Source organism: Trachurus trachurus (assembly GCF_905171665.1).
Source record: "Trachurus trachurus genome assembly, chromosome: 15".
In the NCBI taxonomy this organism is placed as follows: domain Eukaryota; kingdom Metazoa; phylum Chordata; class Actinopteri; order Carangiformes; family Carangidae; genus Trachurus; species Trachurus trachurus.
In genome coordinates, this window is record NC_139906.1 from 25,380,584 (window position 1) to 25,404,688 (window position 24,105).

Sequence of the window (24,105 nt, forward strand, 5' to 3'; positions counted from 1 at the left end):
ACCCAGCCTATGTCTGGCACTCTTGTTATTATGGACGCTCACATGCTGAACCACTCAGACAGCTATTTCTGTGTGAGTTTGCCTCTGATTCAGTCAACGTATGTGTGTATGTATGCGTGTGTGTGTCTGTGTGTGTGTTGTTTGCAGCACTCAAGTGTTTTCCTGCTGGTGGTGGAAGTGATTTGGAAAGAATGCAGAGCAAAGGGAGGGGCGTCGCGGCTGTTAAAGCAGCAGGGTCGCTCCTCAAATGAAAGCTCAGCGCTAACGAGGGCAGATACTAATTGAAGAGCCTCCCAGCGCGGCGACACAAACACACACAGACACACATGGATCGGCATCACGGTGCAGTATACACAGAGAACTTCTTCCTCGAGATATCCAGAATCTGTTTAAAATGAAGGATTCCAGTTATAACCTGAGAAGACCACTATTATTTGAGAAACCAAAGACTCGAACTACTGTAAAAAAAAAAAAAAAAATCACTGTCTTTCTGTTAGAGGGGTTAACATCTGGAATAATTGTCCTGAAAATATGAAATTATGTTGTACTCTAGTCGGCTTTAAAAGGCTTTATAAGAACACAATTTCTCGTTACAGTATGGAAAATTAAGTTTAATGATTTTGTACTATTGTGGGTTATGCGCTGTGCACTATTCTTTATTTTGTTGTGATCAGAAATATAAGTGTTCTGATTAGTTTTAAATGTCTGTGATCTGATCCGTTTGTATTATGGAGTATCATTTGTTAAGGTAAAAGAGGTAGGGGTATATAAGCTTTGGCTTCAACCTACACCCTTTCGGTTACTATATAAGCTTGATATATACCGAACTAAATAAAATTCATTCATTCATTCATTCATATAGCAAAAAAAAAAAAAAAAACACCTTGGAATACTGGGATTGCCAACAGCTTCTGCAACCGACTACAACAGCGTCCACATCAGGGTCAAGCAGCCATGTGCATTTCTACATCATCATCTGGCCGTCACAGTGTGAGATCACCACTTTCTGATGCGACCGAGGTGGAGCAGCTCTGCAGCAACACGACTACCACAGCTCAGCTGGAGCAGCTCGGTTAACTCTGTTAGCCTCCCCCATTCCCAAAAGCAGACTTCAAAGTAGTAGGAATAGCAACGAGACGGAGCTGAACGGTGGCAGCAGATGTTTCTATGAGCCTGCTGTCAGATGTGCACAGGCACCATCATGCAAAAAATAAAAAAAATAAAAATAAAACAAGGAGGGAGCAACGGAGTGTCCCCACCAAGACGGGTCAGTCAGTGTATTTTTACTGCCACAAGCACAGCAGGCAGAATAACGTCTAACGTGTATTTAACGTTCACCCTATAGCTCGCTCTCGAGGAAAGATGGTGATAAGGCAATGCTCTATTTTTCTTATGGTAAACCGATTCTATGAAAAGAATTCCTCAATACGTTCCCAGTAATTCCCCTGGTGGAGGCATGGAAATGACTGTATGGCTCTCCCAAGATACATGAGCCAAGACTTGTTAGACAGACGGATCATTTGTTTTTTCCAGTCTTTTCATGGGATTTGTTGACAATAGGAAAAAAAAATAGAGCTCATCAATAACTATGATGAAAAATATTGTGTATGACAGATTAAAGTACTCAAATATACACATGGTAAAATCATATAATATATAATCTTATCCAGCGCTCTATTGATTGATTTCTCGCCGGCTTCGTTGTAAACAAATGCACATGGCCAGGAGGAGGGTTAGAAAAACAGATGAAAAGCGACCAGACTTACTTAGTTCCTCTTTAAGATGAGATAAAAGATACTGCTCCATCTACTGTGGGACTGTCCAGCAGTCAAATCTCTCTGGCTAGACGCTATATCATATATGTCATCACTTTTCAAGGTCAAGCTTCCTATCTGTCCAATAACCTGCCTCCTTGGTAAAAGACCAGTCAACACTCCAGGAGTCACAGTGGACCGGCTTTGGACTTTGGGCTGTCTTACAATTAAAAGACTAATTCGTATGAATTGGAAAGTTCGCAAACCGGGTTGTTTCACCAGAGAGTCATGGCTTGGAGAATTTTTAGATCTCCTGAATATGGAACGGGCAGCGTGCTTGCTAAAAGACTTTGATAAAAGTATGAATGATCACTGGGACATTGTCTATAACAGCCTCATGAATTGATTTGTATGTCTTTTTTTAATTTTATATGATACATGATGATATACTAGATGACACTCTTGCAACCCCCCCCCTTTTTTTTCTCTCCCCCCTCACCGTGTGTTTTGTCCTGTATGTATGTGTGATTTGTATATATTGTCTTGTTGTAAAATAAAAAACTCTTAATAGCAAAAAAAAAAAAGAGAGATAAAAGATACTTTATTGATCCCAGGCTCAGACATTACAGAATCTGGGAAATTACTGAGGATAACAATATAGTTTTAGTTTTATTTAGGACTTATTATTGATTTTTTGTTTCATTCAAACTGTTTTAAACTAAATCCCATACGTAGTACTGGATATAAACAGTAACAAGGCCGGGGGGCTAACATGAGCCACAGCTGGTCAGACTCTATTTCTATCCACTGCGTTATAACAGTCTTAATTATTCATTGAGCCAGCTTGTTTTCCCAAAGTCACAGTTTGGAACAAGAACAAAAAGCGGTGACAGTGGCCGAGTTTGTGTTGAGGTGAGGTGTGTTTGGTTCTTCAGGATCTCACCTGCTCCTCTGTGATGAGCCCTGGGTGTGTGTGGATCTTGTCGCTGGTGCAGTGCAGAGGCAGGCTCTGACACAGCTGTCCAAGCAGCATGGCCACTTCCTTCATGCTCCGCCAGCAACATACCAGCACCATCTGGGCTGTCACCCTGTAGCCCTCGCCGCCTGCAGCCAACACACACACACACACAGTCAAACACTGACATTAGAAAAGTCTGACCATCTTTTGATTTTTTACCTAAGGATTCAAACTAAATCATATCATATTCTCATGTTTATTAGTTTAATAAGGGACAATGTGCAATTACATACACACACAAACCTCAAACCTTTTTATTCTCCTCATCACAGTGACATCAGTCATTTAGGTTAATATTTAATAAGGTCCTTCAGAGTGACAGGCAGAAACGTGTAAATACATTATCATCCAAAAAGGCCAAACACTGCCCCCATGAGGATTTCACTGGTAATGCACGCATAAGCATGACTGTATGGTTGCACTAACGGGTTAATGTGCAAAGTAGGGCCAACCTTAAAATGATTAAACAACTTGTAACTCACACAGTTCACAACTACACCTGACTGAGTCTGAAACAGCCACATACCTGCTGACATCAGTGTAATACCATGATCTGTAACTCACCAGTGTCCAGTGGTGTTGCATGTGTGGTCTGACTCTGTCTGTGGTCATCTACACGCTGTGTGTCGAGCTCTCTAGCACTGGTGAAGAAGTCGTTGGTATCTCTGGGCTGGATCTCCTGCAGGATCTTCTGCAGACCTGCTGAAGTCTCTGTCCACATACACACACAAAGAGAGACTATAGGTCAAAACCAGAGCACGTGAAGCACCAGGGCACTCCAACACAGATTAGACTTATCATTTTCTACCCACACAAAGCACAGCCTCCACCTGGGATTTACTTTAACTACACAGCATAACTGACTTTTCTTAGAAGCCGGTCTTTATGACCAACTCTGAGTTTAAAATGTATCAGTTGGTCGAGTCAGTACGAGGCCTTCTCTCTCTCCTGCTCAGTACTGTATGTCCTTATGTGATCAAAGTAGTTGTGATGCAGGTGAGAATCAGTGTAATAGAAGCAGTTCTGTGTCGCTAAAATCCCAAGCAGAAAGGACATCAGAGTGACATTTGATGAGCAGTGAGCAGTGATAGTGCCATCACTCAGCCAGCGACAATCGTCATTACACAGCCTCAACAAAACCTCTGTAAATTTGGCAGTAGCTGGAACTTAAAGGGGACATATTATGCAAAACTCACTTTTTCATTGCTTTAGTACTGGATGTGTATTTGCATATCCGGAGTGCCTCCTCACCCCTTAAGCGTAGGTTTTGACAACTACATCAGCATTTTGTAAACTGCCATAGTCAGAAAATGTGTCTCTTAACTAGCCGTTTTAATTTCACCCGGCTTGTTACGTAACAAACCGGGTGATTTTAGACATTAAGGTACCATGTCAAGAAGGAGAAATGAGCATAGTATGTCCCCTTTAAGGATGAGCTGATTAGGTTTTGGTGGTCAAAGTTCATGGTCAGGAAAACCTCAAAAACAGGTTTTAACCATAACCTCCGACAGCAATTATAATAACTTTCACCTCAATGATTCATATTTTGTTTGTCTATGTGGTGTACAGGGATAGAATCTGAAACCATTGGGTGTCAGAGGAATACAACTGTGAAGCAGTAGTGTTACTCATTACAGTATGTAAACCTCCATGACGTTCTGTGACTACATTTAAATGATTCTATCGACTAAAAGTTCAATTCTGTCCTGAAAAATGACATTAGATTGTTTTTTAGTCATAGAGATAAAATCAACCAGGACAATCATTTATTTTATCTTCCATTCAAGTATATTTAGACAAACCAATCCAAATCCCCAACCTTTCATTGTCCCCAGTAAAACCTTCTGGGTTTACATGTTATATGAGCGTGAGACTCTTTACTCTTGTTTCCCAGCTTTTCATAGTTTTGCGCACTAAACCTAAACCTTTAATTACGGTTTCCTGTTGATCACATTTTACAATACACACTACAAAGTCAAATCAGGAGACGATGTTGAGAAATGAGATAACCTGAGTCAGTATCCATGGGAATGAGTCCTTCTGGGGAGGAGCTCTGGACTACGGGGGAAACCACATCAGACATCCTGTAGCACACGGCGATCAGCTCCGACACCAGACGTCTCCACTGCTCCGTCTGACTCAAACTCCTAAACACGCACCATAAGTAAACACTTACCACACAAGCAATGAAACATCACACAAATGAGCAGGTTCTTGAAACACAAAGTGCTCCCGTACTTGGTGTGTGTGCTGCAGCCTTTCCGACACCGCCAGCAACAGAAAGATAAACTCAGATGGGACGAAAGCGGTTTAATGCGCGTGTCGGTTACTCACTCGGTGTTTAGATGCTGCAGCACAGCTGTGATGCAGTGAGCTCTGCCGTACAGCGGATGGGAAGCAGCTGCTTGTAGGAGAGACGATTCTGCCCTCAACACTTCAGACTGCAGACAGCACAGCAGGTACTGAACCACTGTGGACACAAAGACAATAACATATACTATATGTATACAGTAGGGATGGGTACCGAAATTCGGTACTTTTTTGGTACCGACCGAATTCCCACCAAAGTACCGAGTATCGATTCACATAAAGTCAATCGGTACCACATTTCGGTACCTGAACGCACCTTCGTCGTGCGTCAGTGAGAGTGCAGTCTGCATGAGCCCCGCACACGCCCCCCCTCCCTCCTCCCTCTCTCTCTCTCTCTCTGAAATGAGACGTGGAGAAGCGGTAGGACCAGCCCGTCGTTTTAAATCACTACCTGAAAAACAGCCGTCCGTCATTTAACGTGAAGAACGGACTGTTGTGACAATCCGTACTGAAGCCGTCCGGTCCCGACTCCCGAGTCCCGCTCCTCATCACAGCGGCGCCATTCAAGTCCTCGTCATGTAATGAGAGCAGATCTAAACGAGGATGAAGTCTCCCCCTCTCCTCTCGTCGAAACGTGAAGTTCACATGTTGCAGAGTTTGCACTGCAGTTTCAGTTGTTTTTTTTATTTGACAAAGTTTCACACAGAGCTTTCTGATGGCTGTAGGAGTCTCTCCATGTTTCTACTTTTCCCCACAGTAAAAACGGACATTTTTTCAGACAAGACGATAGTCTCATAAACTTTTTTTTTTCATTGAATGACTATACCATTATATGAAAATCATTGCCCATCCCTAAAACATAAAATACTCTTAAAGGCTGAGGATATGTGATGTTGTTAGGAGGTTAATAATAACATTTTAGACATTTTTATTCAAAAAAAAATTTTAATTACCACACACACAAAAAGTACCGAAAACAGGTACCGATTGGTACCGATATCGGTTCCCAGGTACCGAGTATCGATACCGTATCGATTCAAATGCGAAAGGTACCCATCCCTAGTATACAGTACTGTGTTTTTTGCAGTCTGCTGGGGAGGAAGTTTGGGAAAAAGCAGGCAAGGAGGTTGGATACTAGGGGTGGCAATCTTTGGGTGTCTCACGATTTGATTTGATTTGATTTGATTTGATTTGATTTGATTTGATTTGATTTGATTCCGATTCTTATGGTCACGATTTGATTCAAAATCGATTCTCAATTCAAAACGATTCTCCGTTTTTTCTTTGCGATTTTTTGTCTGCTTTTTTAACACCAGACCATGTGAAAAAGTTGAATGACAATGATGTCTACAGACTATTATATCAGGAGCCATATTTTCCCCCCAAAAAATGCACATCGAATGTTGCAGATTTATTCAGCAGCAATATATTTGAACCATTCAACACATTCATTAGAGCATTTAAATCTGATCAGTTAACGTTAGTAGGCGGTTAACGAGCGTCTTAGCGTCATGGCTTCCTGCAACTGTGAGGGCACATATTGAGATGGAGGAAACGTAAATAAAAATCGATTTTTGAAGATTATGAATAAATCCAGAATCGTAGAGGATAAGGATCGCGATTCTTAAGGTGCGTTCACACCGGACCTTTTATTTTTGTCGCTGTCGCTCCGTATCGCTCCAAAAAAATCAACAATTTGGCACAGACTCGCATTTTCGCTTTGATGACGCCAATCAGCGCTGAGCGACAAGCGATTGACGGCCATAGCGGTGGGATTTATTTCTCATCTAGAGAAATCGCTCCGTCGCTCAGAGCCCCAGCGATTAATCGCTCAGTCGCTCGTTTGCATTGACTTAATATGTAAACTCGTCGCTAGCGAGAAAAATAAAAAGGTCCGTGTGAACGCACCTTTACATGAATTGTTTGTACATGAATAAGCTTGTCAAGAAGGCTGGCTCTGTGATCGGAGTAAGGGTGGACTCTCTGGGGGAAGTGGTGGAGAGATACACAATAAGGATGGTGGAGGCCATCCTGAACATCATGGATCATCCACTTCATAAAAACATGATGGACCAAAGAAGTAACATTGGTGCACGGCTCTTCTCTCTTCGTTGCAGGACAGAGAGATACAGAAGATCTTTTATACCCACATCAGACGTTTTAATTTTTCTGCAAATGGTAGATGAGCTGACAGACAAATTAACTTCCCTTAAGGATTAATAAAGTAATTCATATTCACATATGTCTCATATCCAATATTAGATTTAGTGGTATTTAGCACATGCAGTACCTAAATTCATTGAGTCTGTATCTGACACTTACCAGCCAGAGTGTTGACTTCCAAAACGAGTGCGTCAGAAGCCTGGGGCAGAGGGGAGGGGGCCTGGAAGCTGAGGCCCTGCTGCTGGGCGCAGTGATGCAGAGCTTGGATCAGGTCTGGCTGGTGCAGCAGCAGGTTGAGGAGGTGTGCTGCTGTAACGCTGTCAAAAGGTTTGGTGCTGGTGCTGAGGTCCAAAGCAGCCTGAAGTACACAACGCATCCTCTCCGACACCTAACATCATGAAGACCAAGGAGATATCAGCTAAATATCACCACACAGTGATTATTGAGCTCTTCCATTTCATTTTTTATTAAGATAATTGACATTATAAAAATAAGCAGTCTTTTAAATCACTGAGCACAAAAATATTTTTCAGTAAAATAGGGGCATTAAAGGTCCAGTGTGTAAATATATCTAGCGTTCAGATTCTAGATCACAGTGCTCACTCACTCGCACTCACCCCTCCTATAAGGCTACGAAATTATTTTATAGCAATTATACACTTAATACAAATATATTCATGGGTAGTATATTCAGATTTTGCCAATAAACCTTGTCAATTATTACACATTGGACCTTTAAATACACATATAACTGGTTGGAGTATTAACCTGTAGGCCTACAGCCGATGGGGGGAGCTGCAGTACCAACGATGACGCCAGCTGTTTGACTTCCAGGAAGTTGCTGGCAACACAGTAGAGGACATTCTGAGCATGTGCAGAGGTCATGACCTCACCCAGGGCAAACACGTCAGTCCCTGAGGATAAGGAAGAGGTAAAGGTAAAGAAACATGGGATGTGATGGTAAGTGACAAGAGGTAGAGTACACACTGAGCATCAAGTTGGCATCACAGTAAAGATACTGAGCAGTAATGGACAGGCTGTTGTAGTACAGTAAGATTCCAGAGCAGTGAGTTGGCCAACTATGTATGAAAGGTGCCAAGCATTATCACTGAGGTGCCCTTGAATAAAACACTGAAGTCAACACTGCTCTGAGTGTTGTTAGAGAGTGTGCTGTATCCTGTACTGTATGACTAGCTTGACCACATTTAATTAGTGTTTAACTGTCTTAAAGGTACATTGTGTAGTTATTACTCCCATCTAGCGTTGCTGTTGTATATCGCAAGCAACTCAATCGTATTTTTCATGCTGCATTCACGTGAAATTGGGCAGACGGCAGACGGACGACAGCCGCTGCAGGTAACGGCATAAACAAGCCTCTATGTAAACAAGTGGTCCGTCAGTACGAGGCAAAACAATACACGTGACAATATGTTGTCATGGCGATGTTGTATTGTTTACCTGACCCACGTTTTACCGGCTTTCTCTGGACTTCTGTGACTAAAATGACATCTGGTTTGTTACCGACGGCCGTCTGCCCAACTGCAGGTGAATGCAGCATCAGTGTAACGCCGGGATTCTACTGGATGCGGAACGATTCCGAAACGGGTCCGCTACGGAACGGCTGCGTACTCTGACTCCGTCAACTCACACCGGTTCCGTCCGTGATGTTGATTGTTGCGGCTCCGCCGCACAGCGGGAACACGTGATCTCGCGATAAAGCGGGTTGTAGTTTCCATAAAGTGAACCACAAAATCAAAAACAAATTAATTTAATCCAGAGGAGGAGTAGAGAAACAACTTGGTTCTGACCTGACTTGATTTTACAATCACTATCTCCTTGTCCATGGTGTAAACGGGGTGAAATGATGTCTGAAAACCTCCGAGCTGCTGACTTCAGGCCGGTCGCTGCCCATTACAACGTTTTCAAGGTGTAAAGCAGGAAATATGCTCCGCTGTAAACATGGTGTATTTTATTTTGAAAATTAACCGGGTGTTTTATTTTGTATTTTGCCCGCGATTTCCTGTCATACACGACCTGCTCTGTGCTGATTGATGCGCCGTGCTCCGGCGTCCGGCAAAAATAGAAGCTCTGCGTATGTTTTGCGAGGGCTGCCGGATGCCGGTGCCGTTCCGGACTCACGACGCAGCGGACCCGGAGTCGGTGAACGCTCACACGGTGATTATAATTAATACGTAACGGCTCCGCCGCCGTACCGGAGCGGATCTGCAGCCGTTCCGCATCCAGTGGAATTTAGGCGTAACGCTCCATTCCTCCTCACTGCGTTACAGCGGTGACTTTTCACAGACGCCACCTCGACCTGAGCCGACAGCTCCGGTGTCTCCGCTGAGTTTCCGTGGTTTCCTACCGTCACGCTGCCACTGAACGTAAAAACATGGCGACACGACATGGCAGCCAGCACCGAGCTTACCCGCTCTATGTAGATATGAATGATATGAACGGCTAATTCAGAGCTGAAAGGAACACTTCAGTTTGTTGATGGGGGGGATTACTGATTAATGAAAAACAGACTTTTGAACAAAATAATCGATGTTCGTGAATAAATAACAGGAGAAGTTACACAATGTCCCTTTAAAAAAAGAAAAAGTAGCCTTCAAGTCGCTCCGTGTGTGTATGATGACAGCTTAGTACAAATATTCACTGCTGTCTCCAGTTTAAACAAAATTCAAAAGACTGAAGTTAGAGTTGCATCATTATAAATAGCTACTTTTCCATACTGTATAAATATACTATGTTCATATATTTCATGCAGTAAGGATCACTGGGAGCAGTTTGTAATCAAGTCATTTGAAACTGTGACGGGTGAGCATGGGGTGTACCTGTGCTGAAGGTGAAGAGCTGGCCCAGCACACACAGCAGGTGGAGGGACATGATGCATTTGGAAAATGAAGCTCCAGGAATCAAAACCTCCAGGAGCATCACACACAACCAGCAGAGGAACTCCTACATCACACACACGAAAATAAACTTTTATATATTTACCAAAAAGGCTGCCTGTAATAAAAAATGATCATCACTACTGGATAAGCTCAGTGCTGTGTGTGTGTGATGCACCTTGTAGAGCTGTAGTGTGTGTTGGTCCCGGGCTCTCTGCTCCTGGTCTCTCTCCTGGCTCAGTCTCTTCTGCAGCAGCTGAGTGCTGTCCTTCAGTCTACAAAGTAACTGTGCAGTAGAACACACAAAGTTTCATTAAGTTAGGTTTATGTTGGTTTCGTCTGATCGAATGTCAATGAGTTGTAAGAACTGTGGAACCCTGTTAGCATCAATATCAATGAGTTAAAGGGATATTTCAACATTTTGGCAAATTCACCCATTGCCATAATCCCTATAGTCTTAGGAGTAGGTTCATTACCTTTAATTGTCGGTGCAAGATGTTTTGAGATTGGTGGGGCAGACATGAGCCCTGCGCGGCGCGGTATTTCCGCATTTTCCTCATCAAACTCATCAAATACACAATCCAACAACTCCAAAACGCTCGTAGTTCCGAGTATTTGCTTTATATGTCATACTGTAACATAATTTTACAATATTATTTCATAGTGTGGTGAATGTGTAGATCACAACTTGTCCACCAGAGTGTGTTGGAGTTGTTGGATTGTGCATTTAGTTTGATGAGGGAAACATGGAAATACCATTAGCCTCCATTGCGATAGCTGAGCAGCTCACATCTCTGCCCTGCCGATCTAAAAACAACTTGCACCGACAGTCAAAGGTAATGAACCTACTCCTAAGACTATAGGTATTATGGCAATAGGCCAATTTGCCAAAATGTTGAAACATCCCTTTAAATAAATCCCCTGATGAACACACAGACTGGGACTTCCATCTACAGGTAAATACACCTCCAGCCAAACACTCCAAATGCCTTGTCATATACATATACTGGAAGAGGTCATGTGTTCAAAGAGCAGAACCTTCTTCAGCAGGCTGATGGTCTGCTGCCTCACATGTGGGGACTGACTGTTGAGGTTGGGCGGCAGGAAGTGGTGGATCAGGTCCATCTCTTGTGAGGTTAGAACCTCAGTGCTGCGGTGGCTCTCACACACCAAGCCCAGACCATCCATCCTCACCTGAACAGCAGGAAATGAGGACACAGAAGTACAGCGGCAGATGTTTGTCACTCACAATCTAAGAAACATATCGAGGAGGACATGAATACACACTTAAGAGCAGGGGCGTGCGTACTTGATCGTGTTTGTGAATTAGCGCTTGTTGAAGAAGGGAGAGGGGCACCAGTCCTCCCCACAGACCTTCCACTGAGGATGGAACCACACCCTGGGCCCTGGCTGCACGCAGGCACGTCATCAGAGCTCCCAGAGCCCCCCTGCTGCCTAGAAGTAGAAGAAACAAAAAAAAAGGTTGCATTAAGAAAAAGATTCTTCAAACCGTCATGACTGTGATATAGAATGTTCTCTCTGTTAACTACAATCTTTCAGGCTACAACAACATCCTCTGTGAGAGTGAGACACATGTGGTGAATATGACCAAAAGGGAATAGAGACAGTGGCACATGCAAACATATACAGCTCTGGAAAAAAATAAGAGACCACTTTCACAAATGTTTCTTAAAAGCATCTCTACATGTATAACAGTCATTCTCTTCTTTTTTAAATACCAACACAAACACAACTCATTCTACTTAATGAGACACTGATGAGGTCATCACCTGAACCACATCTGGTTTTATAGGAAGATTATAAAAAAAACACTGCTAATAAATATATATAAACTAGCTATAAACTCTTCCTGAGTTAAAATATTCTTACTGTGTTGTTTAGGAATAAATATGAACATGTTTTCTTTGCATTATTATTGTATTATTAAGTATGAAAAGACTAGGGCTGACCCGATTATCATATTTTAATAATCGAAGCTTCGCGGACATAAAATCGATTTTAATCGAAGCTGGCGGCCGGCGCGATCGTAACGTCTGACGGGGGGGGGGGCAGGTTTGCAGGATGCCAAGTAGCCTACTCATTTTAATGTAACAATTGCCGATGACAACCGGTGTCAAAAAGGGAAAAAGGAGGAAAAAATCACTGACTTTCATGATCGATTACCATGGCAACGAACGAAGCTTCGAAGGTTTGAATTTTTTGGGTCAGCCCTAGAAAAGACTTGATATTTTTTGTTATTTTGACCAGTTGTCATTTTCAGCCAATAAAAGCTCTAAATGACAATATTTTGGGAGAAATGTTGTCGGTAGTTGATTGAGTAAAATTACTGTACATATAAATAGTAAAACCAGAGAAACTGATCATTTTGGAAGTGGTCTCTTAATTTTTTCCAGAGCTGTATATAGGAGGAGAATTTGGTTGTGTGTGCAGTCATCTGTGTATTCATACCTCTGCCTGAGCTGTGGGGCGGCATGTCCTGCAAGGACTGCACCATGTGAGCCAGACTGGAGGGGCTGCAGCGAAGCAGCTTGGGCAGGAAGTAGTCCAGGATGTAGGTGGTCTGGTCCAGCCTGGCAGAGCACAGCACCTGTAGTAGGGGGGTCACCCATGTCTGGTGCCACTGCTCCATCCACTCCTCAGTTTTTCCTGCTGCTGCAGCCTCCCTCATCAACTGTGCCTTGTGACTGACGAACAGTCTCTCCAGCAGGTCGCTGGTGTACGGAGCCAGAGTCTGATCCCCCATCAAACCCAGGAGACGTGACGGCAGTTGGGGCTGGATGTTCAGCAAGTATCCTGCACCGCAGAGCTCCACCAGGCAGCCCAGGGAGCCGTACTTCCCCTTCATGTGCCACTCTAGTCCCAGCAGGCTTTGGGTGAGCTCTGTGATGTAAGAGTCCTCAGCTGGATCAGAGGTGGAGGGGTTTGCTTTCTGATGGAGGAGGAGGAGGTTGTAGAACAGTGAGCGGGTCTGGTGGCGTACTCCATCTAGTGGATGCTCCCAGTGGGAGTAGATGTGCTCCAGCAGGTGTCGCTGCAGCTCCGACCCTCCACTGAGGGACCTCTGGAGGTGGGGAGGGCAAGGCTGCCCCCCTCCCTGCAGGCAGTCCAGAACAACACTGCTCCACAGGGTCAGCACCCGAGCTACCACCATGGCCGTACTGGACTCCTTTATACTGCAGCAAAAACATCAGCACGCTTGTAAATAGGTTTTCAGATATGTCACTTTTTACACCTGTAGATTGTCCAGGATAGCTCTGAGATACTTTTCAATTACGATTTACTTTGAATTTAACTTTAAAGGTCCAGTGTGTAAAATAGGGGGAAAACTGTAACATCTAGCGTTCAGATTCTAGATGAGGATGGAGCGATGAGGTGAAGATCTAAACCATTTTATGATATGTCTGCTGTTGCCTATTCCTTCTTTCCCTCCGCCTTCTTCATTGTTGGTTTATTTATGAACGCAAAACTCACAAAACGTGCTCTCTGGCTGTTCAGGCTGCCGTACAAACATGACGGCGCAAGATGGCGACACCCCGGTTCAAATCCTGCATCAATTTGATGCATGTCACCCCCTCCCCTCTCTGCCTCCCCATTTCCTGTCTCTCTTTCTCAACTGTGTCACTGTGCGTAAAGGCGTAAAAGCCCATAAAATATACTTAAAATAATAAATAAAAGAATAATTATAAGACGAAACATATAATACGAAAACCAAACAAATTTTATTTTATATATTAACTTATACAAATATATTCATGGGTAGTATATTCAGATTTTGCCAATAAACCTTTAAAGTCAATATTTACACACTGGACCTTTAAAGTAATCAATTTAAAACGGTGATTCACTCTGACAGACTTACCTCACGTCCAGATCCAGCAGCGTGTTTGGGACCAGCAAAAGCAGCTGTTCCCACTGTGGACCTGGGAGACCAGCCTTCCAGTTCAACATGGCCAGAACCCCATGGCACAGATACAGAGAGACACCCAGTGGGCGAGCGCTGGTACACAGACCGACACACCTCTGTCTGAGCCACTGAGGGGCTGGGTCCAATCCCTGGGCTGAGCTCCGCAGCAAACTGCACACCTGACACACACAGTCAAAGAATGACCATGAACACTGAAACATTTCAATGTATTTCAATCTGAATTTCTAAAATGAGTTGTATAATATTTTTGGTTTCAAATGTCTAAACTCTTTAAGTGGATAAACTTAAATCTAAAATGATTCCAGTGCATTTCATGTTGTGCAAAACTGTTGTTCAACCCTGAACAAAAATAATTACAAACTTAGAAAGACTTAAACAAAATAAATGTTTTGTGGCATTAACTCTGGTAATGATGAGCAAACCTTTAATTGTTTTAAATTACACTGGAATTTACAACATTTAGAACACATTACAGCAGTTAAATATGGAAATGACTGTGCATTCATAAGGTGTTGAACCTTAGCACATGTGCATTTACCAAGTTAAACACTTCCTTAGGTTTATGCAGATGCATTTTAAAGCAGAAGTAAGTGGTCCGGTCGTTTTCGCTAATGCTGCGTTCCAGGCAGGCTTTTGAAATCGTAAATTACAGCTTCAAGTCACAACTTACGACTTTGTAGCGTTCCAGGCAACCCACTCGTGTTTTTCCGACCTGTTTTACCGGTGAAAGTCACTATAACGGCCACTCGTAACTTCCGACCGGTGAACTCGTACCAGATCGAACTGGTACGACTTCACGGTCGGAAAAATACGAGTTTCCTTGAACGCACCATAACAGTCCTCGGCCCTACGTCGCCACATTCACGGCGTCCCTTGGCTGCACACACAGCCCTGCATGCCGTTCTCTCTCCTCATTGGATAAAAACTGTAGGATACGATAAATGTTTTCTCCTCGGCTCAGAGCAGAGCAGAGGGACTGACAGACCCGTGTTTCAGTCCAAACACTCTATGTAAGTGATTGCTGTCGGAAGATATAACTATTTAAGACTTATATTAACACAAATATATCACTCACTTCTGCTTTAAGTTATACTGTATATTTGACATATTAAAGTCAGTGTCTTCAGAAAACTAATCCTTAACTCACCACTGCAGCAACTTCATCTCCAGAGCCCATGGCCGACCTGATCAATAAGACTACAGCCATGCCGGCCGTACTCTGGACTGACTGGACAAACTCCTCTAGAGACAGAAAAAGGACACATGACAAAATTTATCAGAAAAATAGTTTTTCAGTTTCTCATTTCTCATTTTCAAGCTTAAAATATGACTCGTATCACACTCAAATTCAGTGAGGCTGTTAGTGACAAACCAAATCCTTTATCTACGTCAGTCTACTTAATCTGCTAATGTGAAGCTGCTCAGCACAATACTATAGTATTGTTTCCTATAGCTACTAGCGTACACATTGAATTTCACATGCAAATCTTGACACAAATTAGAACATTTTCTAAATGACTGTATAATATGATTAAGAATTCCAAACTAAGGATACGTAATTTTATTTACAGTGAACACAGGTGTACAGAAATCTGACTGCAGATGGCGGCCTACAGAGAGGTACTGTATATATGATATACACAGGTCAGTCACCGCATTTACCAGTGACCTGTTCTAATGTTATGGCTGAGTACAGTAAATCAGAAGCTAATATAATTATTTATATATAAACTCATGCGCTGCACTGCAGACTCATAGTAACTATTACAGTAGGGCTGACAAAGCTCATATGATAATAAGATAAAATAAGATAAGAATGACTTTATTAATCCCCAAAGGGAAATTCATTTGTCTGGCAGTTTATGTACCATTTGCAGAATTAGTGCAAATTCCTTTAAACACCGCACAATTAATCCATGTTCTATTATTCTGGCCTTTGGCTTGACCACTAGGTTGAATCTGGAAATTAAGCAGCTCACAGTTTGTTGAAAGCTAAACCACCTCTCCTAACAGTCACTGTCTGTTATTTGAGCTCACGTTCTAGGGGTTCTGGACAATATTTGTTGTAGTTTTTGGTTACTGTATGATAGAATTACATTTTACAACCCTATAGTTTATACACGGTTTGGCAGATCGACATGTCTATATCACTAGCTAGAGCTTGAAAACAAGACAAGAGTATAAAAGTGTAACTTAATCCAAATAAGCATCATGTATATTGATTTTTAGGAGCCTTTTGCCAGTACAGTGCTACTTTGCAAAGTGCTATAAAATTCAAACTGCATCAGTCATACGTGTATCACCACCTCTACTTAAACAGCTGGCTTCTACAGTACACATTCTGCTTCTTACCATCAGTGAGGATTTGTATGCAACAGCTCAGGAGGCTGCTGAGCGTGTCCTCCACCTGACAGTGGTTGTGTTCAGACTGCAGGGCAGCACTGATGCTCTCTTGAGATCTCTGCACTACCAGCATGGAGGTCTTCACTGTGGCCAGACAGGACTGCATCAGCTTGGCCTGGGCAATGTGACGGCCTGCTAGACCACTTGGACAACAGCAGGGGGAGACAGAGACACAGTGATTGAGTGTAGTCAGAGCAGGAAAGAATCACATTAAGGTGGAGATGCAACCATGCACAAAAAGAAATACAACAATAAGGTCTATTTTAGATGAATAATGTATACCGGGATGCAAATGACGTATGCATCGACTTTTGTGACAGAAAGACTTTTAGTTCCATGTTAAATAAATCGATGTAAAAATAGTAAAAAAAAAATTACCCAAAGGGGTCTTAAATAAACAATAATCTTTATGACAAGAGGGATTACAGCAGTATACCTGTTCTGACAAAGGTATCCACTCAGTCCCTCATGAAAGAACTGCAGCACTATACAGAGAAGAAAGAGACAAAAAAGCTGAAGAAAAAGCGTCTTTTCTTAAAATCAGACCTTAAGGATGTAGAGACACTAACCTTCAGGCAGGAGCTTGTTTATGCATCTCTCACCTGGAGGAAGAGGGAGATACGTGAGGGGTTAATTCATCTTGAAAAGTTAGGATTTATCTGATATTTTTTAGTTATCAAAAGCTGAATAAATCAGCAATAAAAACAAATCCAAGCAACTGCTCATTTACCAAGAGGGAAGCCATCCAAACAGGCAGTGATGGTGTCTACCACACGAGGGTATTTGTCTGAATCTGAGCTGGACAGACATTCTGACAAGCAGGCACACAAACAGTCGACAGTCAACTCCTGTAACCAGCCCGGTACTGAACCCAAGGCACTGAGGACAGAGAATGACAGGCATGTTGTGTATTACTGAAACTGTAGAGAAATGACAGAGAAGTGAGAAAGAAGTATTGGGTTTTTTGCATTTTGTGATACCTGGCGATGGCTCGTCGTAGGGGGTTCTTGGCCTGCAGGGAGGTGTAGACCAGGGCCAGGGTGTGTAGACAGGCCTCTAGAAGAGCTCTGTCAGGCTGATCTTCACTCAGTGCCTCCAACTGGGACCCAGCCTGATGCAGTATGGACACACACTGGTTACATACTGTATTAAAGCGATATTTCAACATTTTGCCAAATTCTCCTATTGCTATAATCCCTATAGTTTTAGCAGTAGGTTCATTACCTTTTATTATTGGTGCAAGCTGTGTTTAGATCGGCTGGGCAGAGACGTGAGCTGCTCAGCTAACACAATGGAGGCTCATGGTATTTCCACGTTTCCCCTCATCAAACTAAATTCACATTCCAACAACTCCTAAACACTCTGGTGGACAAGAAGTTGTGACATTATACGTTATTATTTCATAGCATGGTGAATGTGCAGGTCACAACTTGTCCACCAGAGTGGTTTGGAGTTGTTGGATTGTGTATTTAGTTTGAAATGGGAAACATGGAAATACCACGCAGCTCACGTCTCTGCCCCGCCGATCTAAAAATAGCTTGCACCAACAATTAAAGGTAATAGGGATTATGGCAATAGGCCGATTTGCCAAAAATGTTGAAGTATCCCTTTAAGAGAATAAAACACTGGCCTACTTTGTGCCACTAAACTTAAAGTTTGTTCAGTTGTGACAACACTGTTCATTCAAGAAACACATTCATCTTATTTTGTGACTGACCTTTTTAACCAGCTGGATCTGCTGCACCGGCTCCGTCATCTCCAAACAGGACTGCAGGGTCTGAGCGACCTGCCTGACTCCATCATCTCCACCACCATCAACAGAGAGGGATGCTAAGAAAGACCAAGGCACAAACGACTGTATAAAGAAGGGCACAACTCATTGCTTAATGTGAAATGCTGCCACACATGTAGTGGATGGTTTCATTCACTTCATCAGTCATTTGGCCACAGTTACCTATCAACTTGTGCAGTTTCTCCTCGTCCAGTGCCACAGCCTCTACTTTGGCTGTCTTCTTCTTCACCACCATGACTCTGCCCTGTGTGAGCACCATCATCACTTACATTAGTTCCATGAGAGTTGTGAGTGTCCATCAAATAACACAACATACTGACTTTTCACCTCAGGAGTTCTCCCTTTGAATGAAAATAACACAAAACGCGCCTCTCCTCCTCTTTCCCCCCTCTACCTTGTCTCTCATGCACACAACAAACACACTGCAACTGTGTGTGTAGTGTACACCCGGCGTTTCGCCTTAGCTTGGCTACAAGTCCAGTTGCTAGTACCGTTAGCCCACTACTGCTAGCTCTAGCTGCCTACCTCTCGTTATACGCCCCAAATGAAAAGGCGGACAGACAGACAGTACAGACTGAAACAATGCGACTACTAAACGCTGCCAACAGCTCAAACATCTTAATAAAGGTGCAAAATTAAATCCCATTCACCTCAGCTGAACATGTGGTTTACTTGGAGTTCCACTGCTTCAGGTAACTGTCACTAACGTCAAGTAGGAAACTGAAAACCGTCTTTTCCGGTAGGGTTACTTTTCAAAATAAAACCTCTAATATGAAAAAAGAAAAATCACTATATCAAGACAGATGTTGCCATTTTGTCACCTGTAGGAGGGATATATTGTAATATAAAAAAAAAATCAACATGACCATTGTTCAGGAGGCGATTTTATTTTATGTGGTGACAATATCAACATCTGCATCTAATTAATGGAGGGTTATTATAGCAACAAATAAAAGATTTATCCTAATTTTTTTTGATAATTTTCTTATAAATTTAAAAATGTCTAACACTCATTCAGGGAAAGTGGTTTAAACCCTTTGGAACCCATGATTATGTATGTCAACACAATTGACAGGCTTTGATTTGGATTGGATATAAATACTTATGTAACATTTGAGCATACAATGTAAGGAGCATGCATACAAAAATATTTATACATAGGCTGGACATTTATATCAAATTCATAACGGGTTTCACATAGCCTACATCTAAAAGTCATCATAAAAAGTGCAAGTCGTTTCTTTTTTTTAAATATTCTATTTCTTCCTTCATTCATTTATATTTTTGGTTACACATTTGAGATAAATTACTTGGCAGTGGCACATAATGTGTAGTGGCCAAACTTGAAAATTTTATTTATGGAACTTTCAGGGTTTCCTGTGTTGTTCTCGGGCGCTTGACACAACCATGGGCCATGCCTCACAGCAGAAACGTCATTTCCTGCAGCGACCTCAACTGTCCATAAAGTAGCGCTCCGGGTTTTGATTGGTGGTGTTTCATCTCGGACTTCATGCTTCATGGTTCCGCTGCGCTGTGATTGGACGTACTTCATGAAGCCACGCCCACCTGAGTCCAAATCGTTTCCAACTTTTGCCTGAGAGCTGAAATGAAAACCTTTAGGAAAGAGAGCAATTCACAGCTTTTACCCATGAATTAGGACTTCTGCCACAGGAATAATAATAAACATAGGCTACAGACACTGGAGTCGACATGGCGTGAAGTGGATCAGGTGGTACTTAAGAGTTCTCAAGGGTAAGTGATGAAAATTGCTATTTTTTAATGAAAAACGAAACGACAGAGTTGTGTATTTAAGAGACCATTTCAGCTAACGGTCTGTTTTTTAGTCGAGAGAGATTCAAACGGAGTTTGTCATTCGCTCGTTAACACTAAACTTTTTAAAGTTTTATGTTCAACAGTTTGGTAGCCTACAAGAGTAGCCTTGGCTAATTTAGTGTGTTAAAACTGTCAGGATATTGTTGTGATAACACAATTAGCCTACCTTCAATCCACAATGTGCTACACTTAATGAACAATATAGAATTAACATAAAGCCTTTTAAATATTTTGTCTGGGAGCATAGCCTATAACCATTTAATAATTGTCTACCTTAAAACAACATATTGCCTGTTATAGTAGCCATTCTGAGTTTCATGGAAAACGAAGTGGAAGTTCAAATGTAATAAACCCTCACAGTTTTGATAGTCTTCACATCTGAAATCCTACTAGAAGATTTTGTGGGATTTGTTAACTTCTGATAATTAACTGACTAACTATGATTCATAGGCCTGGTAGCTCCTCCATGCTTTGTGTATCCTACTTTGGTTCCATTTTATGTTTTTCTTCACAGTTCATGAGTGAGAAGTGGATAATCTCCATACACTAAACATTAAATACATTATCAGAGGGTAGGGGTCTTTATGTCTCTGATTGCCCACTGCAGCGCCCAGAGAAGTGCTCATGCATCACATTTTGGTTCACGGTACACTCACAGCTTTGCTCAACAGGAAGTGAGAGAGAAAGAGAGACAGAGAAACCCCCGACAGGGTTCAGACATTAAATGGCCAGAGATTTTCCACCAACCACATCCTTTTGTCACCATGTGGATGACACTTGGGGGAGAGGGACTAGATAAGTGTGCAGGAGGAATATCACTCATCTGACTAATAATCCTGTGGGATTCAGCTACAAGACATAAAAATGCAACTCATGAGAAATAAAATAACAATAACAATTAAAAAATTAAAGCCGCAAGCGGCGATGGCGGGCCCTCGCTCGCCCATGCCACCGCGGGGCCTGAGGCACGCCGGGGCCGTGGCGCGGAGCAGAAATGGAGAAAAAACCCGGAAGGAGGCCAAAAATGCAATGTTTCGTTCACCCACCAGGGGGCAGTCACCGCATGTGGTCTGGTGCGTTCAGGGGCCGCCCCTCATCACTCGTGTGAAGTTTGGAGTGAATCGGACAAAGCATGAGGGAGTTATGAGCAGTTAAAGGTTCGTCCACCAGGGGGCAGTAATGGGATGCGTGCAGGTGTGTTCAGGGTCAGCCCCTCATCACACATGTGAAGTTTCTTGGAAATCGGACAAAGCATGAGGGAGTTATGAGCAGTTAAAGGTTCGTCCACTAGGGGGCAGTAATGGGATGCGTGCAGGTGTGTTCAGGGTCAGTCCCTCATCACACATGTGAAGTTTCGTGGAAATCGGACAAAGCATGAGGGAGTTATGAGCAGTTAAAGGTTCGTCCACTAGGGGGCAGTAATGAGATGCATGCAGGTGTGTTCAGGGTCAGCCCCTCATCACACATGTGAAGTTTCGTGGAAATCGGACAATGTTGATGCAAAAAATGGCACTTCCGGTTTCCACTAGGGGGCCACATGAGCGACACCCCTATCAGATGGAAGAGGTCTCCACCCTGGACCTGTCTATCAATTTTCATGATGATACGAGTTCATTAAAGCCATCAAAAAGCCAAACGTATTTTCATGGCGAGGAATTGATGGTAGCCACGCCCCCACAGGGACGCCATTACTCGTAGCTTCACAGTCTTCATAATGTAGCTTCACCAACTGGTTCTGCATGTTTTACAAGTGGAATGGAGTTGATGGGGTGAACTATGTATTTTTAATGAATTTTTGTTCACTTCCTGTTACCACCGGGGGGCGCTATGAGTTACGTGGGAAGTTAATATATCGGGACGTTCAGGGCGAAGCCATCATCATGTCCAGCAAGTTTGAAGTTGATTGGAAGAAGTATGTGGGCGTGAGAGCCAATCGTATTACATGGCGAGCACGCCAAAGTTAATTGAGCGCTGGAAGCCACGCCCTTTGACCTACGGACTCACGGAGCACAAGATAAGCTCAGCTAGGTCTGGAGATGTGGTGTACCTAATTTCAACTTGATCGGGCGAACGCTTTGGGAGGAGTTAATTTTAGGCGGGAAAAATCAAAACCAAAATGGCCGACTTCCTGTTGGGTTGAGGTCAAAAGGTCAAGAGGCTTTTTTGCATATCTGGGTATAATACATATGTGTACCGAATTTTGTTTGTCTACGCCAAAATAAGCGAAATTGTCTATGGGACTTTTTAAAATTTGTAGGGGGCGCTATTTCGCCATTTCGCGTCGGACATGCGCGACGACCCAAAAATATCGAATTTCGGATGAGGCCGGAGGGACATGCAAAGTTAGACAACTTTTCCAGTTTGGGAAAGGGGCGAAATTGGGGAAAGAAAAGTCGCGTGAATAATTAAAGCCGCAAGCGGCGATGACGGGCCCTCGCTCACCCATGCGACCGCGGGGCCTGAGGCATGTCGGGGCTGCAATGTTTCGTTCATCCACCAGGTGGCGCTAAGCAGTTGTAGGTGGGTGCGTTCAGGGGCGGCCCCTCATCAGTCATGTGAAGTTTGGAGTGAATCGGACAAAGCATGAGGGAGTTATGAGCAGTTAAAGGTTCGTCCACCAGGGGGCAGTAATGGGATGCATGCAGGTGTGTTCAGGGTCAGTCCCTCATCACACATGTGAAGTTTGGAGTGAATCGGACAAAGCATGAGGGAGTTATGAGCAGTTAAAGGTTCGTCCACCAGGGGGCAGTAATGGGATGCATGCAGGTGTGTTCAGGGTCAGTCCCTCATCACACATGTGAAGTTTCGTGGAAATCGGACAAAGCATGAGGGAGTTATGAGCAGTTAAAGGTTCGTCCACTAGGGGGCAGTAATGGGATGCATGCAGGTGTGTTCAGGGTCAGCCCCTCATCACACATGTGAAGTTTCGTGGAAATCGGACAATGTTGATGCAAAAAATGGCACTTCCGGTTTCCACTAGGGGGCCACATGAGCGACACCCCTATCAGATGGAAGAGGCCTCCATCCTGGACCTGTGTATCAATTTTCATGATGATACGAGTTCATTAAAGCCATCAAAAAGCCAAACGTATTTTCATGGCGAGGAATTGATGGTAGCCACGCCCCCACAGGGACGCCATTACTCGTAGCTTCACAGTCTTCATAATGTAGCTTCACCAACTGGTTCTGCATGTTTTAGAAGTGGAATGAAGTTGATGGGGTCAACTATGTATTTTTAATGAATTTTTGCGTACTTCCTGTTACCACCGGGGGGCGCTATGAGTTAAGTGGGAAGTTAATATATCGGGACGTTCAGGGCGAAGCCATCATCATGTCCAGCAAGTTTGAAGTTGATTGGATGAAGTATGTGGGCGTGAGAGCCAATCGTATTACATGGCGAGCACGCCAAAGTTAATTGAGCGCTGGAAGCCACGCCCTTTGACCTACGGACTCACGGAGCACAAGATAAGCTCAGCTAGGTCTGGAGATGTGGTGTACCTAATTTCAACTTGATCGGGCGAACGCTTTGGGAGGAGTTAGTTTTAGGCGGGAAAAATCAAAACCAAAATGGCCGACTTCCTGTTGGGTTGAGGTCAAAAGGTCAAGAGGCTTTTTTGCATATCTGGGTATAATACATATGTGTACCCAATTTTGTTGGTCTACGCCAAAATAAGCGAAATTGTCTATGGGACTTTTTAAAATTTGTAGGGGGCGCTATTTCGCCATTTCGCGTCGGACATGCGCGATCAGCACAAAATATCGAATGTCGGATCCGGACGGACGTCCGGCAAAAAGTTCACGCATTTTCGAGTTGGGGAAAGGGGCGAAATTGGGGCATGTTGTCGCGGAAGAATAATAATAATAAACAGCGCGATTTCAATAGGGCTTTCGCCTTGCGACTTGCAGTCGCTGGCTCGGGCCCTAATAATAATAATAAGAATAATAAACATTACAATTTCAATATAGCATTTTTCCCCCTGGGTCTTCCATAC

The 24,105-nt window shown here is 43.2% G+C and overlaps 3 protein-coding genes across 5 annotated transcripts in view; 2 read left to right on the forward strand and 1 right to left on the reverse strand.

The window, feature by feature from the left end:
• Nucleotides 1-19,000, reverse strand: part of thada (THADA armadillo repeat containing) — a 118,115-nt gene extending 99,115 nt beyond the window's left edge. Inside the window, exons 1-21 of the mRNA XM_083988020.1 lie at nucleotides 18,931-19,000; nucleotides 18,443-18,524; nucleotides 18,206-18,318; nucleotides 17,469-17,599; nucleotides 17,219-17,367; nucleotides 17,058-17,090; nucleotides 16,925-16,973; nucleotides 16,438-16,631; nucleotides 15,233-15,327; nucleotides 14,020-14,243; nucleotides 12,609-13,333; nucleotides 11,449-11,594; nucleotides 11,178-11,333; nucleotides 10,318-10,425; nucleotides 10,083-10,206; nucleotides 8,014-8,159; nucleotides 7,405-7,633; nucleotides 5,107-5,242; nucleotides 4,783-4,919; nucleotides 3,337-3,483; nucleotides 2,698-2,858 (exon numbers count right to left, since the gene is read on the reverse strand). Of these exons, the coding sequence (XP_083844146.1) occupies nucleotides 2,698-2,858; nucleotides 3,337-3,483; nucleotides 4,783-4,919; nucleotides 5,107-5,242; nucleotides 7,405-7,633; nucleotides 8,014-8,159; nucleotides 10,083-10,206; nucleotides 10,318-10,425; nucleotides 11,178-11,333; nucleotides 11,449-11,594; nucleotides 12,609-13,333; nucleotides 14,020-14,243; nucleotides 15,233-15,327; nucleotides 16,438-16,631; nucleotides 16,925-16,973; nucleotides 17,058-17,090; nucleotides 17,219-17,367; nucleotides 17,469-17,599; nucleotides 18,206-18,318; nucleotides 18,443-18,515 (3,276 nt within the window). The 5' untranslated portion in view covers nucleotides 18,516-18,524; nucleotides 18,931-19,000. The remainder of the gene's footprint in view (nucleotides 1-2,697; nucleotides 2,859-3,336; nucleotides 3,484-4,782; nucleotides 4,920-5,106; nucleotides 5,243-7,404; nucleotides 7,634-8,013; nucleotides 8,160-10,082; nucleotides 10,207-10,317; nucleotides 10,426-11,177; nucleotides 11,334-11,448; nucleotides 11,595-12,608; nucleotides 13,334-14,019; nucleotides 14,244-15,232; nucleotides 15,328-16,437; nucleotides 16,632-16,924; nucleotides 16,974-17,057; nucleotides 17,091-17,218; nucleotides 17,368-17,468; nucleotides 17,600-18,205; nucleotides 18,319-18,442; nucleotides 18,525-18,930) is intronic.
• tmem254 (transmembrane protein 254) overlaps nucleotides 1-24,105 on the forward strand; it is a 312,289-nt gene that overhangs the window by 5,157 nt on the left and 283,027 nt on the right. The window lies entirely within an intron of this gene.
• Nucleotides 19,875-24,105, forward strand: part of plekhh2 (pleckstrin homology domain containing, family H (with MyTH4 domain) member 2) — a 136,044-nt gene continuing 131,813 nt past the window's right edge. For all 3 annotated transcript variants that reach the window (XR_014595968.1, XM_083987996.1, XM_083987997.1), the window contains exon 1: nucleotides 19,875-20,032. The gene's annotated coding sequence lies outside the window, so the exon portion shown is untranslated. The remainder of the gene's footprint in view (nucleotides 20,033-24,105) is intronic.